The following is a 21,729-nucleotide window of genomic DNA, read 5'->3' on the forward strand; positions in this document are numbered from 1 at the left end:
CTCCTTCCCACCCTCTCCTACCAATTATAGTGCTCAGTATCTAGAATAGGAATTAAATTGCTAATTAATGGATGCCAGCTATCCCTCAGATACATGCAAGAAAGAAAACGGACTCAATATGTCAACAGAGGGACAGATACCTTCACAAAGACAGCATTCAGCCTCATAGCAGATGGGTTTAGAACTACCAACTCTAGTAGGGCATCCAACGCAGTATCAACTTCAGCTTCATTCCCACTGCAGATATGGGTCACCAGGGCACCAACCACTTCCTATACGATAAGGAGTCATAGAATAGTGTGAATAAAAATATGACATGGCCATCTTAAAAGGGTTAATGCTTGAGACCATTCCAATCTCAACTTGGTTAAAATCCCAACCTGCCCTATGCCATTGTCTATTTATTTACTTTTCATAAATGTTGGATTCAGGAAGTTGAGGATTATGCCAACCTAACTACATGACATCCATTCTTGACTTATTTCCTAAGATTTATCAGTGAGCACTATCTAAGCCCTCCTGATCTTCCTTCCCTAGCATGTCTTTCTTTTTCATATACATTAAATAGTACTTTTAAGCTATGGCTGTACTTAATCTGTTTAAAATTTACTAAAAAGATGGAGCTTAAAGTGCCTGGCTGGCTCAGCTAGAAGGTGTAACTTTTGATCTTGCAGTTGTGGGTTCAAGCGCCATGTTGGGTGTAGAGATTACTTAAAAATAAAATCTTAAAAAAAAAAGATGCAACTCAAGAAGTTAAAGGTTTTTACAGGTTAGACTTCTATGTTTCAAGCAAACATGAGCCATGACAGTATCTCTAAGACATTAAGATGGTTCAAAAAAATACCTTGTATGCCATTCCCCCTTTCCATTATACTGCTGCTCCATATTGAGCCACATGGTTTTCTCAACTGCAGAAGCTAGCTCATGCTAGCTGAATTTATTGCTCTGCTTTATTTTTATTGTTATTGCTCTGTTTAAATCTTTTATTTTCCACAAGTACAGCCCTCCCTCTCTGGATATGTGCTATTAAATTTTGTGTCTTATATTCATGGGTTTTGGGTCACATCCTCAGGCATTTCTCTTTCATTTGTTTTTCACCACAATTTTTTCTAGAGAACTACTCCAGGATCAACTGGCAGCTGATCATTTGCAGTTAAATTTTAATAATGCTCTCTTCCTGTATACTCTGAAAACTGCCCAATAACTCCAGCCCTTTCAGCCATGCTTTTCCTTTTTGTAAAATTTTTTATTTAAATTCAATTTGCCAATATAGGGCAGCCCGGGTGGCTCCCCAGTTTAGCACCTGCCTTCAGCCCAGGTCCTGATCCCGGAGACCTGGGAACAAGTCCCACATCAGGCTCCCTGCATGGAGCCTGCTTCTCCCTCTGCCTGTGTCTCTGTCTGTCTGTCTCTGTGTCTCTCATGAATAAATAAATAAAATCTTTAAAAAGAAAAAAAAAAACAATTTGCCAACATATAGTATAACACCCAGTGCTCATCCCATCAAGTGCCTTTCCTTAGTGCCCGTCACCCAGTTATCCCAGGTGGGAACATGCCTTCCCTTCCGCAACCCTTTGTTTGTTTCCCAGAGTTAGGAGTCTCTCATGGTTTGTCATCCTAATTTTTCCCCACTCAGTTTCTCTCCTTTCCCTTATAATCCCTTTCACTATTTCTTACATTCCACACATGAGTGAAATCTTATGATTGTCCTTCTCCAATTGACTTATTTCACTCAGCATATAATACCCTCCAGTTCCATCCACATCGAAGCAAATGGTATTTGTCCTTTCCGATGGCTAATATTCCATTGTGTGTGTGTATACATATGTACATATATATGTATATATACCACATCTTCTTTACCCCCATGGTTTATTTAAATAGACTGGATGTGGACCTTCATATTAAATTCAGAGAATTTTAGAGCTCAAAACGCAGTGTTAGATCCTCCAATCCAGTCTCCTCATTTTACTTAGACTAAGAATAGAACTAAGTTTTCCCAACTTCCAGTTCAGAGTTCTTTTTGCTTAAATGCCTTCCCATTAACAAGAAATAAGCATATAATATGCAAGTCACTTGGAATTTCATTTCTTCCTGTTCCCTCCCTTCCAAAATAAATATTTCAACATACCTGCTGACAGTAAGTGTCAAAAAATTTAAATGCATATTTGTATAGGAGACTGCCAAACAAAATGATACTCTGGTCTAGGGAGTGCAACAAACTCTGAGCCAGGGACAGAATGGATGGACAAATATCCTTAAGGACCTTTATGGGGAAAAGAGAAGAGAAAATAAAGCTGTGTGAGGAATTTAGTTATTACAGAACCAAGACTTGCTAATAGCCCTTTTAGGATGTCAGAGTTCTTCTCACCAACTCTCGTTCTAACCTAAGGAAACTTAAATCTTTGTTTTACTCAAAATTACCCTTCATAATTCTGAGTTTTCTCTCAGGATCAGTGGGATTTGATGTATGGATAAGAAGTGACCAGGAAGCTGAAAGAACTTATAAATTATAAGCCTGGTAGCATCCTTCCTATCTGCCCAATTGGGACTAGAATCCAGATCTTCTAAATCCCAATTTCCTCACTCAATCATACTGCCTTCCTGGGGATATTTGAAATCAATGTATAAGGTTCAACACTAGTTAAATTGATTTCTCTTTAGATAAAAAAGAGAACTGATTATGTCTAAGCAATAAGGCGGAAGATGGACATTAATGGACTCAAAGTAAATGTTATTTACAGTTTAAAGTCTAGCTTCTTTACTGATACCATCACAATAAAGAAAATCTTAAATCCTGAATTGGGTATAATGCTTTGCTTAGGAAAATTCAATAAAAAATCATATATGGGGTGCCTCGGTGGCACAGTTGGTTAGGTGTCTGACTCCTGGGTTTTGGCTCTGGTCGTGATCTCAGGGTTGTGAGGTCGAGCCAATCAGTCTCCATACTCAGTACACTCTGCTTGGATTTCTCTCTCCCTCTACCCCTACACCCTCTCTCTAAAATAAGTAAATCTTTAAAAAAAAATTATATATGGTTTCTGCCTTCTGGAAAATTATAGCCCAAAACACATATCATTGCCAGAAATAAGTACAGAAAGGATTATAAGATAAAATAATACAAACATTAAATTCATTCCTAAATATAAAACCTTAAGACCCAACTGTATATTTTCATTGGCTCCTAAGCCAAGGCCCCTAAACCACTGGTTATCCAGTTTCCTAAGAAGGTACATGCTGTTAATAATCTGAAAATTCACCAGGAAACACCATTCCTAGTTTATACAACTCTAATTTAAATGGTTTACATTTCGGGATCCCTGGGTGGCACAGCGGTTTGGCGCCTGCCTTTGGCCCAGGGCGCGATCCTGGAGACCTGGGATCGAATCCCACATCAGGCTCCCGGTGCATGGAGCCTGCTTCTCCCTCTGCCTGTGTCTCTGCCCCTCTCCCTCTCCCTCTCCCTCTCCCTCTCTCTCTCTCTGTGACTATCATAAATAAATAAAAAATTTAAAAAAAATTTTTTTTAATGGTTTACATTTCAACAGAAATAATCACCCAAGAGTCACACTACTGAATGGGCAAATACGGATGGTTTAATAGATGCATAATTATGTCTCTATTTGCATTCTTCTGGTCCTGTTATGCTCAGGGTTTTTAAAAACTGCTTAGAACAGGATAAAGAAAAAAAAAAGAACAGGATAAAGAAGGCATGTTTATCAAAGCTGCAGATCATAAAGAGCTAGATAATGAAAATGATTAATGCAAAGTTAAGATTTCAAAATCCCAATGCACTTGAACAATGGGCTGAAACTAACAAGAAAAAAATCTTTATATGGGAGCTGTAAAGCCTTCCATTTTAAGTTAAAAATCAAGTTATTTAAGTACGTAATTAGAAGACCTGAACTAAAACATTTCCTATAAAAAATAATTTGGGGCTTGAGTTTAATCAGTTCAACATCAACAAATTTTGTCACCTTTCATCTAAGAAGATGAGACACCAATCTTAGGTTGGTTTTATTAACATCATAATGTCTCAGTCAAGTTAAGAAATAATCCTGTTATGAAGTATATTGAGCTTTTCGAAAATCAATATCCAGCACAGGAGGTATTGTCAAGATTCCCACACTAGGTAAGGAAGGTTAAAAATAACTTCTCTAGGGACCTCCTGGGTGGCTTAGTGGTTGAGCGTCTGCCTTTGGCTTGGGGCATGATCCTGGGGTCCTGGGATCCACTACTGCAATGGGCTCCATGCAGAGAGCCTGCTTCTCTCTCTGCCTATGTCTCTGCCTCTCTTTCTGTGACTCTCGTGAATAAATAAATAAAATCTGGGGATCCCTGGGTGGCTCAGCAGTTTAGAGCCTGCCTTCCGCCCAGGGCATGATCCTGGAGTCCCGGGATCGAGTCCCACATCAGGCTCCCTGCATGGAGCCTGCCTCTCTCTCTGTCACTCTCATGAATAAATAAATAAAATCTTTTTTAAAAAATAAATAAATAAATAAAATCTTTCCAAATAAAAAATGACTTCTCTGTAACTTTCAGACTAATGTGGTCTGATTCTCTGACACTTACCAAGTAATGAATATAGAATGTACTCTGTAGAAGCTCTTCTTGAAAGCAGCCTGATCGGATCTTATTTCTTAGCACTCTTTCAATGTACTTCTTTGTCTGAGTGTTTGTGCTATAGATGATGAGAAGCATTGCCAAGTCAAAAGTCTATTGTTAATAAATATGACAAAAGAGAAATAGTTTAATAAATCAGTACATTTATTTCCATGAAATAGCAGCTCACAACTTTTTCCCATGAAAACACAGTAAGAGTGATCCTCATTTGCTCAACATACTCCCATGGCAGTATCTACATTTTTTTTTTCTTTTTCACAAAACCCACAAATGTTTACCAGAAAAATAAAGTGCTACAACTATTAACCACTGGTATCTCTTATGAAAACATTGGAATATAAGTTGAAGTGATGTTATTACAGAAATAACTTTGAATATCCTCACATTTATTTATTTATTTTTATTTTTATTTTTTTTATCCTCACATTTATTAAAGAAAAATCACTGGCCAACCTCAGTATATATTCCTATTCCATTATTATTAGGAAAACTACTTTCTGAAAAGTTGGAGAGACTGTAAATGTGTTCAATATGAAAAAAAATGGATAGTCATTTTCAGATTACACAGCCTCTAAAAAGAATAAGCTAGACTATATATACATGTATTTATACATATTTTTTAAAGATTTTATTTATTTGACAGAGAGAGAGAGAGAGAGAGAGAGAGAGAGAGCGCATGCGTGAGCAGGGGGAGTGGCAGGCAGAGGGAGAGGGAGAAGCAGACTCCCCACTAAGCAGGGAGCCTGATGTACGGCTCAGTCCCAGGACCCTGAAATCATGACCTGAGCCGAAGGCAGATGCATTACCATCTGAGCCACTCAGGTGCCCCAACTAGATTATATTTTTTGACATTCATGACATCGTGAAGTTAAAAAAAAAAGCAACCTGCAAGACAATAATAATAGTAAGATTTTATTTTTGTAAAAATATACAAACATAAATATGTGTAAGAGTAAGCATGCCTGCATTAATACACACATACAGCTTATATACGAATAGGAAAAAATCTAGAACAATCATCCATGAAGAATGGAACAGAAAGCAAAGGGAAACTTTAACGTTTTTAGACTCCTTGTGGGATTTTTTTTCTCCCCAATTAGCTTGTATCAACTATGTTTTAAAAAAAAAAAGGTTAAAAGTATCAACCAGAACAAAAAAAAAAAAAATTATTCAGAACTAATACAATTCAAGAGCAAACACTAAACAATCAAATTAAAACATGGATCAAGTACTTTTTAAAATTTTCCTATTTTAAAAGAGCAAGCATGAGTTGGGTGGGGGGAGAAGGAGAGAGAGAATCATAAGCAGACTCTATGCCCAGGGCAGACCCTGATGTGGGGCTCAATCTCAAGACCTTGAGATCATGACCTGAGCCAAAATCAAGAGTCAGCTGCTTAACTGACTGAGCCACCAGGTGTCCCTGGGCAGAGGATCTAAACAGAAATTTTCTTAAAAACATACTAACGGACAACAGATACATGAAAAGATGCTAATTATCAAGGAAATACAAATCACAACCACAATGAGATCTCATCTCACACTTGTCAGAATGGCAATCATTAAAAAGACAAGAGACATGGGATACCTAGGTGGCTCAATGGTTGAGCATCTGCCTTCGTTTGGCTCAGGGCGTGATCCTGGGGCCTGGGGATCGAGTCCTGAATCAGACTCCCTGTGAGGAACCTGCTTCTTCCTCTGCCTATGTCTGCCTCTCTCTCTGTCTCTCATGAATAAATAAACTCTTAAAAAAAAAAAAAAAGAAAGAAAGAAAAAAAGACAAGAGACAACAAGTGCTGGTCAGGATGTAGAGAAAGGGAATCCTTGTGCACTGTTGGTGGAATGTGAATTGGTGCACCCACTATTGAAAACAGTACGGAGGTTCCTCAAAAAATTAAAAATAGAAATATCCACATTTGGATACTTAAAAAAATACTAATTCGACAAAAACATTGCACTCCTATGATCCCTACACATTATTTATAATAGCCAAGACATGGGGGCAACCTAAGTGAAAAGAAAATGTAGTAAGTACACAGATACACAAACACACACATTGGAATATTATTCAGCCATAAAAGAATCAAATCTTGCCATTTGCAACAATAAGGACAGATCTTGAGGACATTCTGGTAAGTGAAGTAAGTCAGACAGAAGGACAATGACCTTATAATCTCACTTACATGTGGAATCTAAAAAGTAAATAAATAAATAACAAAATAAAATATACACAAAACTGAATTCATTGATAGAACAGATTGGTGGTTGCCAGAGGCAGGGGGACGGGGGCAAACAGGAGGGGCACCTGGCTGGCTCAACTGGCAGAGCATGCAATTCTTATTCTTGGTTATAACTTCGAGCCCAACATTGTGTGTAGAGATTACTTTAAAATAAAATATTTTTTTTAAAAAGGTGCAGGGAATCAAAAGGTACAAATTTCCAGTTATAAAATACATAATGGGGTGCCTGGGTAACTCAGTCTATTAAGTGTCTGACTTCCGATTTTGGCACAGGTCATGATCTCAGGGATGTGAGTTCAGTCTCTGCACTGAGCTCCACACTGGGCATGGAGACTAAAAAAAAAAGAAAAAAGAACATAAAAACAATGCAGAAGCATACAAAATGTTTATGACAAAATGTCAAAAGAAAAAAATCAGAATACACAATTATATTTATAATAATTAAAATATGTAAAAACAGGTAAAATAGGTATATAGGTGACCAAAGGTCATACAAAAATTTAAAAAATTGTTAGGTTATTCTGATCCATCCTCTACAAAAAATCAAGGTTTTCATTACTTTATTCAATACCATAAATGCTTTTAAAATAGTCACCCAACAATTTGGATAATCTAACAAAACCCAAAAACAAAACAAATTCCAAATAAGAAAAGTCCTTAATGGGAACCAATTAGTACATAAGAAACAGTCATCTGGTTTCTTCACAGAAGAAAAAATTTCCATAATTAAGACAGATTTGGTACCACTGCCTTGACAGTGAATGGATGGACTATTTGGTTCGCTCTAGTCAAGTTGACATGGGCAAAGTAAAAACATGGAATGCCATTATCTTGACAATTCCATTTGGTGGAAGGAAGAGTAATCAATCAGACAGATACAGGGACCTGACTCATGCCCCAAGTGACTCCTGTCTTCATCTATGGGAACTTTGCTTCTTGGGACTGCAACTCGCTGTGCTTGTTTGGAATGTTAGTATTTCCCCTTACCAATAGCTTGGGTTTATTTTATTGCCAAAATGAGTAGGAAAGACCATCTGGCAAGTCATCCCCTCAGATCATCTTCCCCAGACAGCTACCGTTTATTAGAGCAGCTACAGAAGGCACAGAAGGGATGACTAGAGAAAGTAAGAGAAAAGAAGGAAAGCTAGCCGATATAATTAATTTTAAGTCTGCATTACTTAAAACGTATACTACATTTACATTACCTTGTGTTCAGACACTGAGGCAGTGCTTTCAATTGCCTAAAAAAACAAGGGTCACAAAAATATTACAACACCTAAGTAGAACACGTTTCACCTTATTCAGCATGCCGTTCTCTTGAGAACTGATCTGCCCATGTGGCAACCATCATCTATCATTTCTACTTGACTGACTTTTAATACTTTTGTATCCACCCACCTTTACTTACATATCCAGTTGCCACTTACTTCTTCCTTAATGTTCAAAGTCAAAAAGACCTCACTCACCTTAATCCAGGCTTCTGAAATGATTTTCTCATATCTAACAGCTGACTTTATTACATCGAAAAAAAGAATAACACAGTCCCGACCGCTGTTTTCTTGATTTCCTGAAGAACTACAAGTAGCAGAGGGAGAAAAAAAATCATTCTTCCACCTACCAAAGAGGAACCTATAAAATCTGGATTCCCGTTTACTAGCCAAGTGTCTGTCCCAAGGCACAACTTCATGTGTAAACTGCCTAATAAACCTATACTATTATCTACCTTGGATTGATCTGAATAGCCAGGAGACTACATCCAACCTGCCCATGTATATACATACACACACATTACATGTACCACATGCATATGATTTGAAACTGTAGAGTAGTACATGCAAACAATATTACTACGATTATTTATAGTGGCAAATATTAAGATCTACTGTCCTGGCTTCAGGATAAATGTCAGAAAACTTTCCTTGCCTATGTGAGAAAAAGGGTGGAAACTGTTGATGACATTATTATACCTTTGTCGTCCTTTATTTTTCAACTTGCTTTGGGAAGCCTGCAACCGTGATGGCAAAATACAATGCTGCAGATCCAACTTCTCCCGAAGTTCAGAAATTACCTGTGGAAAATAAATATTAAGCTATGTGTTCTGCTCATTCATAGTGCATATGCAAAGTCCATTCTTTCAATAGAATCATAACAATATCCTGAAAGATTAAGAAGAATCACTAAATGTTAGACAAGGCATTTTTTTTTTTTTTAAGATTTTATTTTTAAATAATCTCTACACCCAACATGGGGCTCAAACTCACAACTCTGAAATCAGGAGTCACATGCTCTACTGACTGAGCTAGCCAAGTGCCCCTAGACAAGGCATTTTAAAAAGGAGAGTTGATGAAAATATCTAATGCAAGGATAGTACGTCAAGCCCTTCAAAATTCCAGAATTCCTTGAAGTTTTACACTGAAATAGCAAATATAACATATAGTAGCTTATATAACAAGAAATCTGGCTAGTTCCATTCTATCCCCTGAATACTATTTGGATTAATCACCATTATCAACTAGTTTCGGGACAGAGAAGAGAAATTAGAAACCAAAAATTTAAATAATGTATCTTCATCTAGGTAAGTCTCTTTTCCATTACTGATTTTCACAAGGGCACCACTGCTACATTCTGCATTTCTAAGGATCTAGCACCCTACTAGTGTTGTTGAGAAATAAAACGGTACCTCAAGTGCATCTGTGGCTGTTACAGAATGAAGAATGAACTTGATTATCACAGGTAAATCATCCAATTTGACAGATAACAGCTTACTCATCACCAATTGGCGGACCTAAACATAAAAAGCACAAAAACCTTAAATATTTTTATGTTAATACCTCAACCCCGTTAGGTAAATTAGAAAACTTACTTCTCTCAGTTTTCTCACTTGTAATTTAGGAAGAAAAACACTTTGTTTTATTTTTATTTTATTCCAAATTCCAAGTTTTCAATGGTTAATGCCACAGTTTCTTCAAAAACAGACAGGTGATAAATGTAAAAGTGCTATCATCTTACAATTTAGAGCCTGAATTTTCCACTGGCTGGAGGAAGACATGTAAAATTGTTATTCCTATGAAGAGCAGTGTCTAAATATTATGCAAGATAGAGATATCCACTAAAACCTACTGCCTTGAAACAGAGCAGCGAATCCATCATACTATGGCATATGATACATATGATACATAGTACATCATACTATGGCATATGTTCATCAATAAGGGGAAAAAGAGATGAAATGACATTCAATATTGTTTCAAAATTAAACTTTTATATGCAACTGCTTCAAAGCAATGGCTGACATTGGATCTGGGAGGTAAGAAAGCTAGCTCTGTTTCTGGAGAGTAGAGTCCTTCCTACCTGAGTTAGGAGCTTCGGGTCAAGTCGGAGGCTGGAAAGGACATCCAGGATAGGGACAGTGAGTAGAGTATTCTCCATTAAAAGCTCACTGTGAATGATGGAAAAAGAGAAAAGCTGTGCAACTTTTAACAGAGCTGGGCAGATAATTACTTGGAAAATCACTCAGAGTACAGGAAGAAAGGACATACTCAGTTCCCACTGAATTTTTTTATAGTATATTTCATTCAAAATTGTTTTGATTAAAAAAAAAATACATGCTCAGGGCGCCTGGGTGGCTCACTTGGCATCTGGGTGGCATCTGATTTGGGCTCTGGTCATGATCCCAGGGTCCTGGGATGGAGCCCAGTGGCAGGCTCCCCGCTCAGCAGGAAGTCAGCTTCTCCCTTTACCTTTACCCCTCTCCCAGCTGCTGACTCTCTCAAATAAAATCTTTTAAAAATATACATGTTCATTATAGAAAAATCAAACAACAAGTAGAAAGAAGAAGCCCTTCCTCACCATCTCCACTACCCAGAGGTAACCAATACTAAGTTGGGCACATATCCTTCCTGAGAAAAGGAAAAAGAAAACCTACAACAATTACAATGAACTACGAGAAGTATGACAGATGTACATGAAGGGCATTACAGGAGCACAGAGTAAAGTGATGGTTTCGAAGAAAAGGCTATGCAAAAGTACAAGCTGGAATTAAGCAGGCAAAGTAGATGGTACAGTACTGCAGGTACAGTGCTATACCCAGAGGGAGCATCCTGCCCAAAAGCACAAAAGCAAGAAATCATCGGACATTTTTAGAGGTATCTTTGCAGACAACTAAAGAAAAGGAAGTACTACAAACTGAATTTTTAAAACTGTTTTGGAGATAAGCAAGAAATTGCATTAAAACAAAAATCCCATTAAGGAAGGATACTGTTCTCTCTTCTTTAATTACTGTCTTACCAATTACTATTTTTCACATTAATGATAGTAAGCAATGTTTTTAGCAATGGGTCTGATGGGTACATCGGAATGAATCATTTAGGGACCAAAGAATGTAGAGGACTGATAAGCTCTACAAATGATTTATATATGCAGTCACAACCAAGGACTCCCTGGGTGGAAGAAATGCTAACGAAACAATTGGATTACGTTTAGGTGTCCAAAGACCAAATTTATATGCCTAATCCTAACCCAGACTTCATATTCATGTCTAGTATACTGTGTAAAAAAAAGTAGATGGGTCTACTCAAAAATATGCTCATTATTACAAAAACAAGTCAAATCCCACACCTAGTCATGGAAGATAGATACTATCCTCTTTTATATAAATAGGAATACATTACCACTACCATTTTCATTCTGCAGTGTTAAGGCCCCCAGAGTGGGAGCTTACCCACCTGAGTTCCTTCCCTACATCAGCATGCTGGGAATCCCCTAGGATCTCTGGTAGGCTGGTGACAAAGTCATGCTGCAGGTACAGTGGAGCAATACTGATCAGCTGCATGATCTTGGTGGTGAGATCCTATAGTGGAGGAGACCATTAGAATTGTTGCACATTACCCAGAGAAAAACATCCTCCTCACAAAACATAGACCTGGAATTATTTTATGTACAATATGCATTCAGACTCAAAGCCTAAATTCAGATGTAAATGAACCAGAAATTGTCACACATGGGATGGTAAACAGAAAACAAGTACAGCGAATGGTATATTATCTAATGAGTCTGTTATATACTTTACTTCATTTAATCTTCACAACTCTATGGAGTCTGTGTGACAGTTCCTTTTTTTTTTTTAAAGTAGACTCCATACTCAACATGGGGCTTAAACTCACAACCCTGAGATCAAGAGTCACATGCTCCACTGACAGCTCAGCAACGAGACAATTCCCATCTTTAAAACATGAGGATATGCGTTGTCCAAGGATACACAGTAAGTACAATACAATAAATAAATAATACAAAACTCCAGTCCACAGGAAATTCCAAAACTCATGTTCTTCCTAATAAAGATTAAGCCTTGGAATGCCTGACAAAAATTTAAAAAATAATTTAAAGAACTCTGAAGAGAAATACGCCTTACACAGTAGCTCAAAATTGATTCAATTTTACCAAAATGCTTAATAACAAATCACATAATTCTAAAAACTTCCTAAAACTTTTCTCATATGTAATCAAATTAAGCATTTGCAGCATGGTAGTTTGGTCTGGAATCTCAATGCTCTTGAGAAATGAAACATAGTCATCTCTGTACTTTGGAAAGCTACTTAATTTCTTTCCAAATATTTATTTAATAGATATCTAGTCATAATTAGAAAAACTTTTTTTGAGAAATTTAAAAGGTGAAATATCCATGATTCTCAAATTATGAAACAAAAAAAAAGCTAATAAATAGAAAAATGTGAATTTTCAGTTTAGAAAAGAAAAAAAAAACTCCTATAAATTCCAGAAGTTTGGTTAAGTTTATATAGAAAACAGATTCTAAATCCAAGACACAGGGCAGCCCCGGTGGCCCAGAGGTTTGGCGCTGTCTTTAGCCCAGGGTGTGGTCCTGGAGACCCGGGATCAAGTCCCACATCAGGCTCCCTGCATGGAGCCTGCTTCTCCCTCTGCCTGTGTTTCTGCCTCTTTCTCTGTGTCTTTCATGAATAAATAAATAAAATCTTAAAAATAAATTAAAAAAAATAAATCCAAGAGACAGAACAAGTTCCAAAGCCTACCTTGCCATCCACAATTCTGTCAAGCCATTTCAGCTGACTGATAATCAGTCTAGGTATATTAAGTCCATCACTGTTCACACTGAAATGTTAGAATGAGAAGACAGAAACTTAGCCTTTCTTACTTACACAACAGCAAGCATTAAAAGTGTACAAACCCTTTCAGACATTCAATTAACATTTACTGAACATTTACACATTACAAGCTGCATTAGACACACAGATGATACATGTGTTAAGATGGAAGAAGACACTAAATTGTTAAAAGTGGCTGCATCTGGGGAGGGTTTAGAAAGGTTAAGACCTGCAGAGTATTTTTTTTTTTTTTTGCAGAGTATTTCTTAATAACAATGCAAACAAAAGACAATAAACTTGAACAAACTGAATGAGAATATTTTTAAAAGGTAGAAAACTAATTATATCAATGTGATAAGTACTGAAAAAAATCAAGCATGTACTACTTTGGAAATATAAAAGGTCAAATTAGACTATGTTCGTGAAAATACTGAAAACCATGTATAAATGAAGAAATGCTGGGGGTACCTGAGTGGCTCAATCAGCTGAACATCCAACTCTTGATTTCAGCTGTCATGATCTCATAGGTCTTTTTTTTTTTAAGATTTATTTATTTATTCATGAGAGACACAGAGATAGAGAGGCAGAGACATAGGCAGAGGGAGAAGCAGGCTCTCCACAGGGAACCTGATGTAGGACTCGATTCCAGATCCCAGCATCACGCCCTGAGCCACCAGGTGTCCCAATGATCTCACAGGTCTTGAGGTCAAGCCCTACATGTGGCTTCATGCTCAGAGGGGAGTCTGCTTGAATATGCTCTCCCTCTGCCCCTCCTCCCACTCAAGTGCATGCTTGCACACACACATGGGTATGCACTCTCTCTCAAATAAATAAATCTTAAGAAAAAAAGAAATACTGGCTGTTATTATTTCCCCCCAAATGACAGCATCTGCCTTCCTCCAACCTCCTATGTCTAAAGTTTTAGACCACCTCCAATTTCTTTTCTTGAAAGCATTGTCTCTGTCCAATTTAACTGCTGAAAAAGACATAAAGCATCATCTATGCAAGCCATCCAGGAAAAGCACAAATTTGTAAAGCTCTATCTTTAAATGTATTATTACCATATATAAGACCTAGAAAAAAAAACATATTAAAAATGAGAAAGTAAAAATGACCTATAATTCTGTCATCCAGAGAGGTCCATTATTAATATGCATATGTTATCTTTATGTATGGTGTGTGTGTATATATATATATTTTAAAGATTTTATTTATTTTAGAGAGAGAGAGAACACATGCACAGGAGGGAGGGGGGAATGGGAAGAAGAGGAAGAGAGAAAATCCCAAGCAGACTCCAAACTGAGCATGGAGCCCGATGCAGTGCTCAATCTCACGACCCTGAGATCATGGTCCAAGCCGAAATCAAGTATCAGATGCTTAACTGACGGAGCCACCCAGGTGCCCTTGTATTTCTTTTTTAAATAAAATACTGGGCTAAACTATAAATACTAATTTGTAACCCGATCTTTGATTTTTTTCCAATTGAGAGGTATTAAAAAGTCCTCTGTATAATTTTTAATGTCCACATAATATTCTATTGCAGGGATGTACCTCATTTACTTAACCAATCCCCTAGAGTTAAACATCTCCATTATTATTTTTTGTTAAATAGTAATTGTATTTATTACTGTTTTCATTTGGTTATTACCTTAGGATATATTAAAGACATGGTTGAACACTAAAGAGTATACAAACTCTAAGGTTTTGATAGACATGACTTACTGCCCTTCAGAATAACTTGAACCAATCGATTAGCAATGTATAAGCATGCCTGTTCATTACACTCAATAAGGGAGATCCTTTGAGAATAGAAAAAAAAGTATGTATTGTTTTAAATTTGTATATTTGATTATTAATGAAGATGAACATTGAGAAAAAAATGTTTCATGCTCTTATATTTCTTATTGTGTGTGTGTGAAAAAATTTATATTTAGATTTATAGCCAGCTGGACTCAATTTAGATGATCCCAGTTTTGTTGGCAACATCCAAAGCATCATAGTCAGGAGCCAGTCGAACATATGCTTTCTTCTCTCCATCAGGCCTGATCAAGGCGTTGACCTTGGCCACATCAATGTCATAGAGCTTCTTCACAGCCTGTCTGATCTGGTGCTTATTGGCCTTGACATCCAAAATGAACACAAGTGTGTTGTTGTCTTCTTTTTTCTTCATGGCTGACTCAGTAGTCAGGAGGAATCTGATGATCAAGCTTGTTTCTCCTGGGGATGCTCTTTCGAGGATATCTGGGCTGCCTTCGGAGACACAGGGTCTTGGGTTGTCCGAACGTAAGTGACTAGGTGACGTGCGGATCTTTTATTTTGTAACTGTGCATGCCTTTCAACACTGCTCTTTTTAGCTTTCAAAGCCTTTGCTTTGGCTTTGGAAGGGGCAGGGGCTTCCTTCTTCGCCTTCGATGCCATGTTCGTGAATAAGATGCTCTCTTGTATTTGTGAATTGTCTATTCATGACCTCTACTGTTCTATTAGGTTGTTCATTTTTTCCAACTTCATTATTTTTTAAAGCAAATTAAAAAAAAATAGTACACGTACACTATAAAATTGAAAAGGTAAAGAACAGTATTCATAGAACATCTGATTCCAGGCAATTGACTCCTCTCCTTGGAGACAACCACTATTACCAGTTTATTGTGTACCCTTCTAAGAACATGCAGTCATATAAATAGATGAAATTTCAAAAAAAAAAAAGACACCCCAGTAAAATTTTAGTAGTCACTTATGAATCTGGTGTCATGATAAATATGACTTTCAGAGAAAACAGTGATGCTTCAGAGTAATCTTTTCAGACAGAAATTTAACTGCACAAAGGTAATGTAAGCATTCCAGAATAATTCCACTTACTTTTCAAAAAGAAATTCTGGCAACTTTTCAAATAAGGTTTTGATAATGACAGGCTAAAAAAAAAGACATAAGGAGTTAGGAGATGGTCTTTAAATACACAACAGAAATACATAATTAATCACAATTTGCTCCAACAAGAGCTCTTCGAGGAAAAGCCCTGCTATAATTGAAATCCTCTTATTTTAAGAATGGCCACGTGAATGCTGCCTATATTTTGAACATAAGCTGAGACTTGTCAATGATGTCTCTTCTAAAATATTACAAAATGATTATGAAGGCAGTATGAAAATAATCAGATCAAAAATATTATTATAACAACTGTTAACCCATGAAATGCAGGCTTAAAAGATTATCAAATAGTTTGCAAGAGAAGATTTCTCTCCAGAAGAATAAGAGGGCTCTTAAATGTAAGCTAACTAAATTATATTGAAGATTTCCAAAGAAAAAGATGGGATAAGGATATGGGAAGAATAATAATGGGAGAGAGAAAAAGAGAAAAAAAATAGACAACAGGGTAAGACAAGACCTTCCATTGTATGTTTTTATAATTTGAAACATTTAAAACATGTCAGATCATTGTCTATTCAATACATTAAAAGAAAGGAGGAAAAGGGCAAAATAAAAGTTAAAAAAAAGTTAACCAGCAAATAACAACCCAAACAGGAGATGACATAGATGTGAATATGGCAGAGATATATAAGGTACTCAGAGCACAAGGAAGGAAGCCTTACAAATCAGGAATCAGAGGCTGAGGGAATAAATGAAATTTCAAAAAAATGTATTGGGCTATAATTAGTTCATTCCAAAGCCACAGATATTACCCTACCAGATGTATGTCAGGATTCCGGCCGTGGTTAACTACTGCAAACCCAAACTCTCCTGTTAACTCTACTCAACTCTGTGTTCTAGGCATTTAGACTGGACATATACCACAAATCACATCCATCAAATATTTGCAGAAAAAGTGGCACAGTCTCACCTGTAATATGTCAATTCCCAGAAGCAATTTAATGAGGCTCTTAGAGTAAGATGTGCCCATGCTGGAAAAAAAAAAAAAATGTTTTCTATTTTGTTTTCATTTTAATGTTATCTTTTTTTCATAAAATTGGCTAAATATACATATTTTTTAAAAGATTTTTATTTATTGATGAGAGACACAGAGAGAGGCAGAAACATAGGCAAAGGGAGAAGCAGGCTTCCTTAGGGGAACCTGATGCAGGACTCAATTCTAGGACCTCGGGACCCTGAGCCAAAGGCAGACACTCAATCACTGAGCTACCCAGGTACCCCTAAATATACAATATTTAGAGAGACTATCCTGTTATATCAGAAATATAGAACATGAAAAGGCTCTTTTTTTAAAGATTTTATTTATTTATCTACCTATTTATTTCAGAGAGAGAGTAAGCATGAGCAGGGGGAGAGACAGAAGGGGAGGGAGAGGGAATCTGAAACAGATCCTGAGCTGAACAGAGCCTTGAGGCAGGGCTCGATCTCACAACTGTGAAATCATGACCCGAGTGGAAAACAGGAGTTGGATATTCAACTAACTGAGCCACCCAGGCACCTCGAGAAGATGATTCTTAAAGAGAAGTAGAAAGTTAAAATTCTATCAACAGAGATGAGACATACTCTAGAAAACACTCTGATTCTTAGTCTTATAACTATAAATTAATAGTTTAATTAACTTAAAGGTTAAAACCGAGGAAAATACAGTTATAAAAAGTGAAATTCAAAAAAAGCATTTTCCTCCCACCACCATCTCCCAATCATTAGTATAACAGACTAAACTTTAGGCTTCATGACTTCAAGACTCCATGTTTCCACTCCACACCTGGCTTCCTCATCCTGCAGGCGTTCACAAGACAAAAGGCAGTTCCTGAAACTGTCTTGGTCCTCAATGTAAGACTCCAGGCCACTAACAAATTCTTCTATTATCTTAATGACATTGAAAAAACAAAGGGTAAGATTTTTACTTTAATATTTGCTAAAAATCATTCTAGCCCATTCAATTTTATGCCAGCGTCTTTATATTCCCAATTCCAGAGTACTGCTGGCAAAAGCAAAAAAGTACCAGGAAGAAACACATACTTTGGGATAAGAAGGATGTTTCCTCAGAGTCTGAAAGAGCTTCTTTTGGAAAACAATTTGATCCACAGCTAAGAGGAAAAAAACAGTTGGTCACCAGAGTCTTTAATATCTCCTACCATAGTTTTATTTACCTAAAGATGTAAGTTTCCTATCTTATGAAACCAATAAAGATATTTTCAACCTAATTTCAGAGCCAACTTTTCTAAACCCATGGTAAAACAGATTTAGCTTTGACAAAGGATAGCTACTAAGTGTTCTAAAAAAGATACAGAATAATGGAGTAATCTATGCCCTAAAAGCAGCTTTAAATGGCTTTATAAATTTTCTTCTGAAGTTACTGACACAAGTCTAATTATTCTCTTGAGTATTAATTTATTTTTCCACAAGAAAACACAAATACTGTCATGACGTTTTTTTATAAAAAAATTAGAATTACTTTAACATGCATTAATCAGAACCAAAGACTATAAAAAATATTCTTTAAAAAGCAGTATCATTGTCATTCTTGTCTCAAGATGGACAGCGCTCCCATTTTTAATCTTCACTGCCTCTCTATTGCAGAAATCCGTAATTCAGTTCTGAGCCCTGCACTAAACCCAGAGAAAAGATTTAAATTAATATATTACTTAGTTGATTCTGACTCTCTGTTTTAAGAATAACTCCTGATGTTTTAAGAAGCTTTACAAAAACACTATCGTTTTCTTCAACTTCATCGCGAACATGAGATTTCTTTGTCTTCTTGGAAAGCGGTTGCTTCCTGGCTTCTGAAAACAGACAAAATTTTCAAGAATGTGAAAAATAGTAAAGACCAAAATGTAAACCCTAGAATAACCTTAAAGGGAAAATTCTGCAAACCACTGCACTGAATCATTCAGAAGCTTATTAAAAGCACATTCTTAGATCACATCCCATAGTTACTCAATGAAAATCTTGGGGATGGGGCCTGGGCATCTGAATTTTTAAAAAGTTCTCCAGGTAATAATCTTGATGCACATCAAAATGTGAGAACCAATGATCTTGATGTAGGAAAAAAAGAATCAGACAGGTTTTCCTGCATCATGCCTTTTTTTTTTTTTTTTTACGATAGTCATACAGAGAGAGAGAGAGAGAGAGGCAGAGACACAGGCAGAGGGAGAAGCAGGCTCCATGCACCGGGAGCCTGACGTGGGATTCGATCCCGGGATTCCAGGATCGCGCCCTGGGCCAAAGGCAGGCGCCAAACCGCTGCGCCACCCAGGGATCCCAGTCTACACTGTTTCTTCACCCTTGGTGTGCTTGCTTTGATATAATGCCTTTCACTATCATACCTTTATCTGAACTATAATTTTAAGATTTTTATTTTTAAAAAATCTGTACACCCAACGTAGGGTTCAAACTCACAAGCCTGAGATCAAGAGTCACACACTCCATTGACTGAGCCAGCCATGCAACCCCATACTATTAATTATTTTTAATGGAAAAAAGGAGACCATATTTTTTTTTTTTAAAGGATAGAGACTATGTTGTACCCTCTATCTCAGCACCCACATGATATAAGTGGGTAAGCTTTATAATACTAATTCCTCTTATGGACATGGAGACTGAAGCTCTGAGACTGTGAGCATGCCCAAAGTCATACATAGAATGAGAAGCAGACACTCAACCCCAAATCTCCTGATACTAGATTCTGTGTGCTCTACCATTAAGCCTTGATGACTCCCAGCACTTGAAAGAAGGTACTTTATCTGTGTGTTACCAGAAATAAAACAACAAACGACTAGATACTTACTGGAGGCATCTTCTGTCAGACTCTCTTTATCCTCTGACTTTGACAACCTTCTCTTGGAAACCATTTTGACCAGAAGCCTTCTGCAATTAAATCACTTTCTAGAGCAAAATCAGAGAATAGAAGTTACCCCCTAGAAGCTAAATCCTGAAAAATTAAAGCTATCACTCAAAGAAAACTACTCAACACCAAAGTGGTTCTAGTTTTTACACTAACGCTATCTTATCTAACTCCACATGCTGAGAGAATTTCAACTCCTGTATCTGGTCAATACTTCCTTTCAGAACTTGTGTACCTAGTTGCCTCTTTAGCTAGGCCATTTTACTCTCACTGAAGGATAAAACCCAATTCTCTTTCTGACACTCCAGATCCTTCATCATCTGGCTCCAACCTACCTCTACTTTAACTCATTAATCCAGTATCATATGTTGGAGACTGCGCTAGGTGCTGGAGTTACAACTGTGAACCAGACATGATCCCTGCCCTCAGGGAGTTTAGAGTAGAGTAGCAAAGAGTCTTGCTGTAGTTATTTAACCACAGTCATATAAGTGCTCTCCTATAAGAGAGAAGCACAGGGTGCCATGAGGGCTTATAAGGAAATTTAGCCTAGTTGGGGGGTAGGAGAGATAAAGGAAAGCAGGGACAATTTCCCAGGGATAATCTCTTTGAGAAAATGATTTTTTTTTTAATTTTTATTTATTTATGATAGTCACACACAGAGAGAGAGAGGCAGAGACACAGGCAGAGGGAGAAGCAGGCTCCATGCACCGGGAGCCCAACGTGGGATTCGATCCTGAGTCTCCAGGATCGCGCCCTGGGCCAAAGGCAGGCGCCAAACCGCTGCGCCACCCAGGGATCCCGAGAAAATGATTTCAAAGCAAGGACTTGGAAGGCTGAAACAGGAGTTAGCCTGTAGAAGATGTAGGAGAAGAGTAGTCCCAGCAGAGAAAAAACTCAACATTGAGCCAGTAAGGAGCCTGTAGAGTTAGAAACTGCAGAGGTAGGGGATGGCGGGAACCACAATAAGGGCCACCTGGTCGCTCTTGTAAACCGGAACATTCCTGGTCTCAGGGCTTTTGCACAAGGTTGATTTCACCTGAAATGCTCTTATCTGCCTGGAAACTACTCCACATCCTTAAGGACGCAGTCAAATGTCATCTTCCTTGAAAAACGTTCCTCCTATCGCCAAGGGCGTTTGCCACTCCAGCCCCCGGTTCCATACACTGTACCTAGGACCCCCTACCCCGTCACACCAGAGGTGAGGCTCCCAGACAACAGGAACCCCGTTTAGTCTCTTACCTCAGTATCCCCAGTGCCCAGCGTGACATTTCTGAGAATGTTCCCTAAATGAGAATGGCTGGCAGGCAGGCAAATACTAATAACAAGAACGACTTTTGAGTACTTTACAGTTAATGAATACTTCATGTGTCCCTCACAAGCCTTCTTGAGGTAGGTATCCTTATTCAGTGGGAGAGCTGGGTTTCAGGCAGTCTGACTCCAGCTGTACTTACTCTTGATCGTAATGATGGCTCCAACAGTAGTTGACATTTACCGTGCGCGCGCACCACGCTAAGCGTTTTCTTCGCCCACTGCCTCGTTAAATACTTACAACCATTATCAGCCATTTTACAGACTAAAATAAATGTGAGTCGGGGCCGCAGGACTTAGGTGCACAAGCCCACGACACGGCTCCTTTCCACAGAAGCCTGAAAGACTGGCGGGTGGGACGACTGTGTCGACCAGGTCGTTCAGGAAGAAGCTGGGAGTAAAAGCCCTTCTCTTTCTGTAACTTTAACGACGCAGGAAGGTACCCGGGGGATTATCCGACGACAGGACAGGGCAGATGAGGAGGCCGGGTGCGGGGCGCGGAGCCCCGGAGAGAAAGGCCGAGCTCGGCCGGAGCCCACCCACCAGGCCACAGTACCTCGGGGCCTCCAGAGACGACGGCCGCCGCCGCACTCACCCACCGGGAAGCCGTCGCGGCCCCTCCTTTTCGACTTTCCCGCCGGGAGAGACGCCGCGCTGACGCCAGAGAGGC

The 21,729-nt window shown here is 38.0% G+C and overlaps 1 protein-coding gene across 7 annotated transcripts in view; it reads right to left on the minus strand.

Moving 5' to 3' along the window:
• Positions 1-21,693, minus strand: part of FANCD2 (FA complementation group D2) — a 55,840-nt gene extending 34,147 nt beyond the window's left edge. For 4 of the 7 annotated variants that reach the window (XM_055344480.1, XM_055344481.1, XM_055344476.1 and 1 more), the window contains exons 1-17: positions 21,203-21,604; positions 19,695-19,792; positions 18,553-18,690; positions 17,927-17,994; positions 17,670-17,773; positions 16,815-16,875; positions 15,836-15,888; positions 12,908-12,986; positions 11,585-11,709; positions 10,212-10,299; positions 9,541-9,645; positions 8,828-8,928; positions 8,327-8,435; positions 8,066-8,101; positions 4,573-4,716; positions 2,132-2,266; positions 141-272 (exon numbers count right to left, since the gene is read on the minus strand). In XM_055344480.1, coding sequence (XP_055200455.1) covers positions 141-272; positions 2,132-2,266; positions 4,573-4,716; positions 8,066-8,101; positions 8,327-8,435; positions 8,828-8,928; positions 9,541-9,645; positions 10,212-10,299; positions 11,585-11,709; positions 12,908-12,986; positions 15,836-15,888; positions 16,815-16,875; positions 17,670-17,773; positions 17,927-17,994; positions 18,553-18,690; positions 19,695-19,758 — 1,542 coding nt within the window. In that variant the 5' untranslated portion in view covers positions 19,759-19,792; positions 21,203-21,604. The other 3 variants (XM_055344477.1, XM_055344479.1, XM_055344478.1) reach the window with 3 other exon arrangements.
• Positions 21,694-21,729: the final 36 nt, after the last annotated feature.

The sequence above is a fragment of the Nyctereutes procyonoides genome, unplaced genomic scaffold (assembly GCF_905146905.1).
Source record: "Nyctereutes procyonoides isolate TBG_1078 unplaced genomic scaffold, NYPRO_anot_genome, whole genome shotgun sequence".
Classification (NCBI taxonomy): Eukaryota; Metazoa; Chordata; class Mammalia; order Carnivora; family Canidae; genus Nyctereutes; species Nyctereutes procyonoides.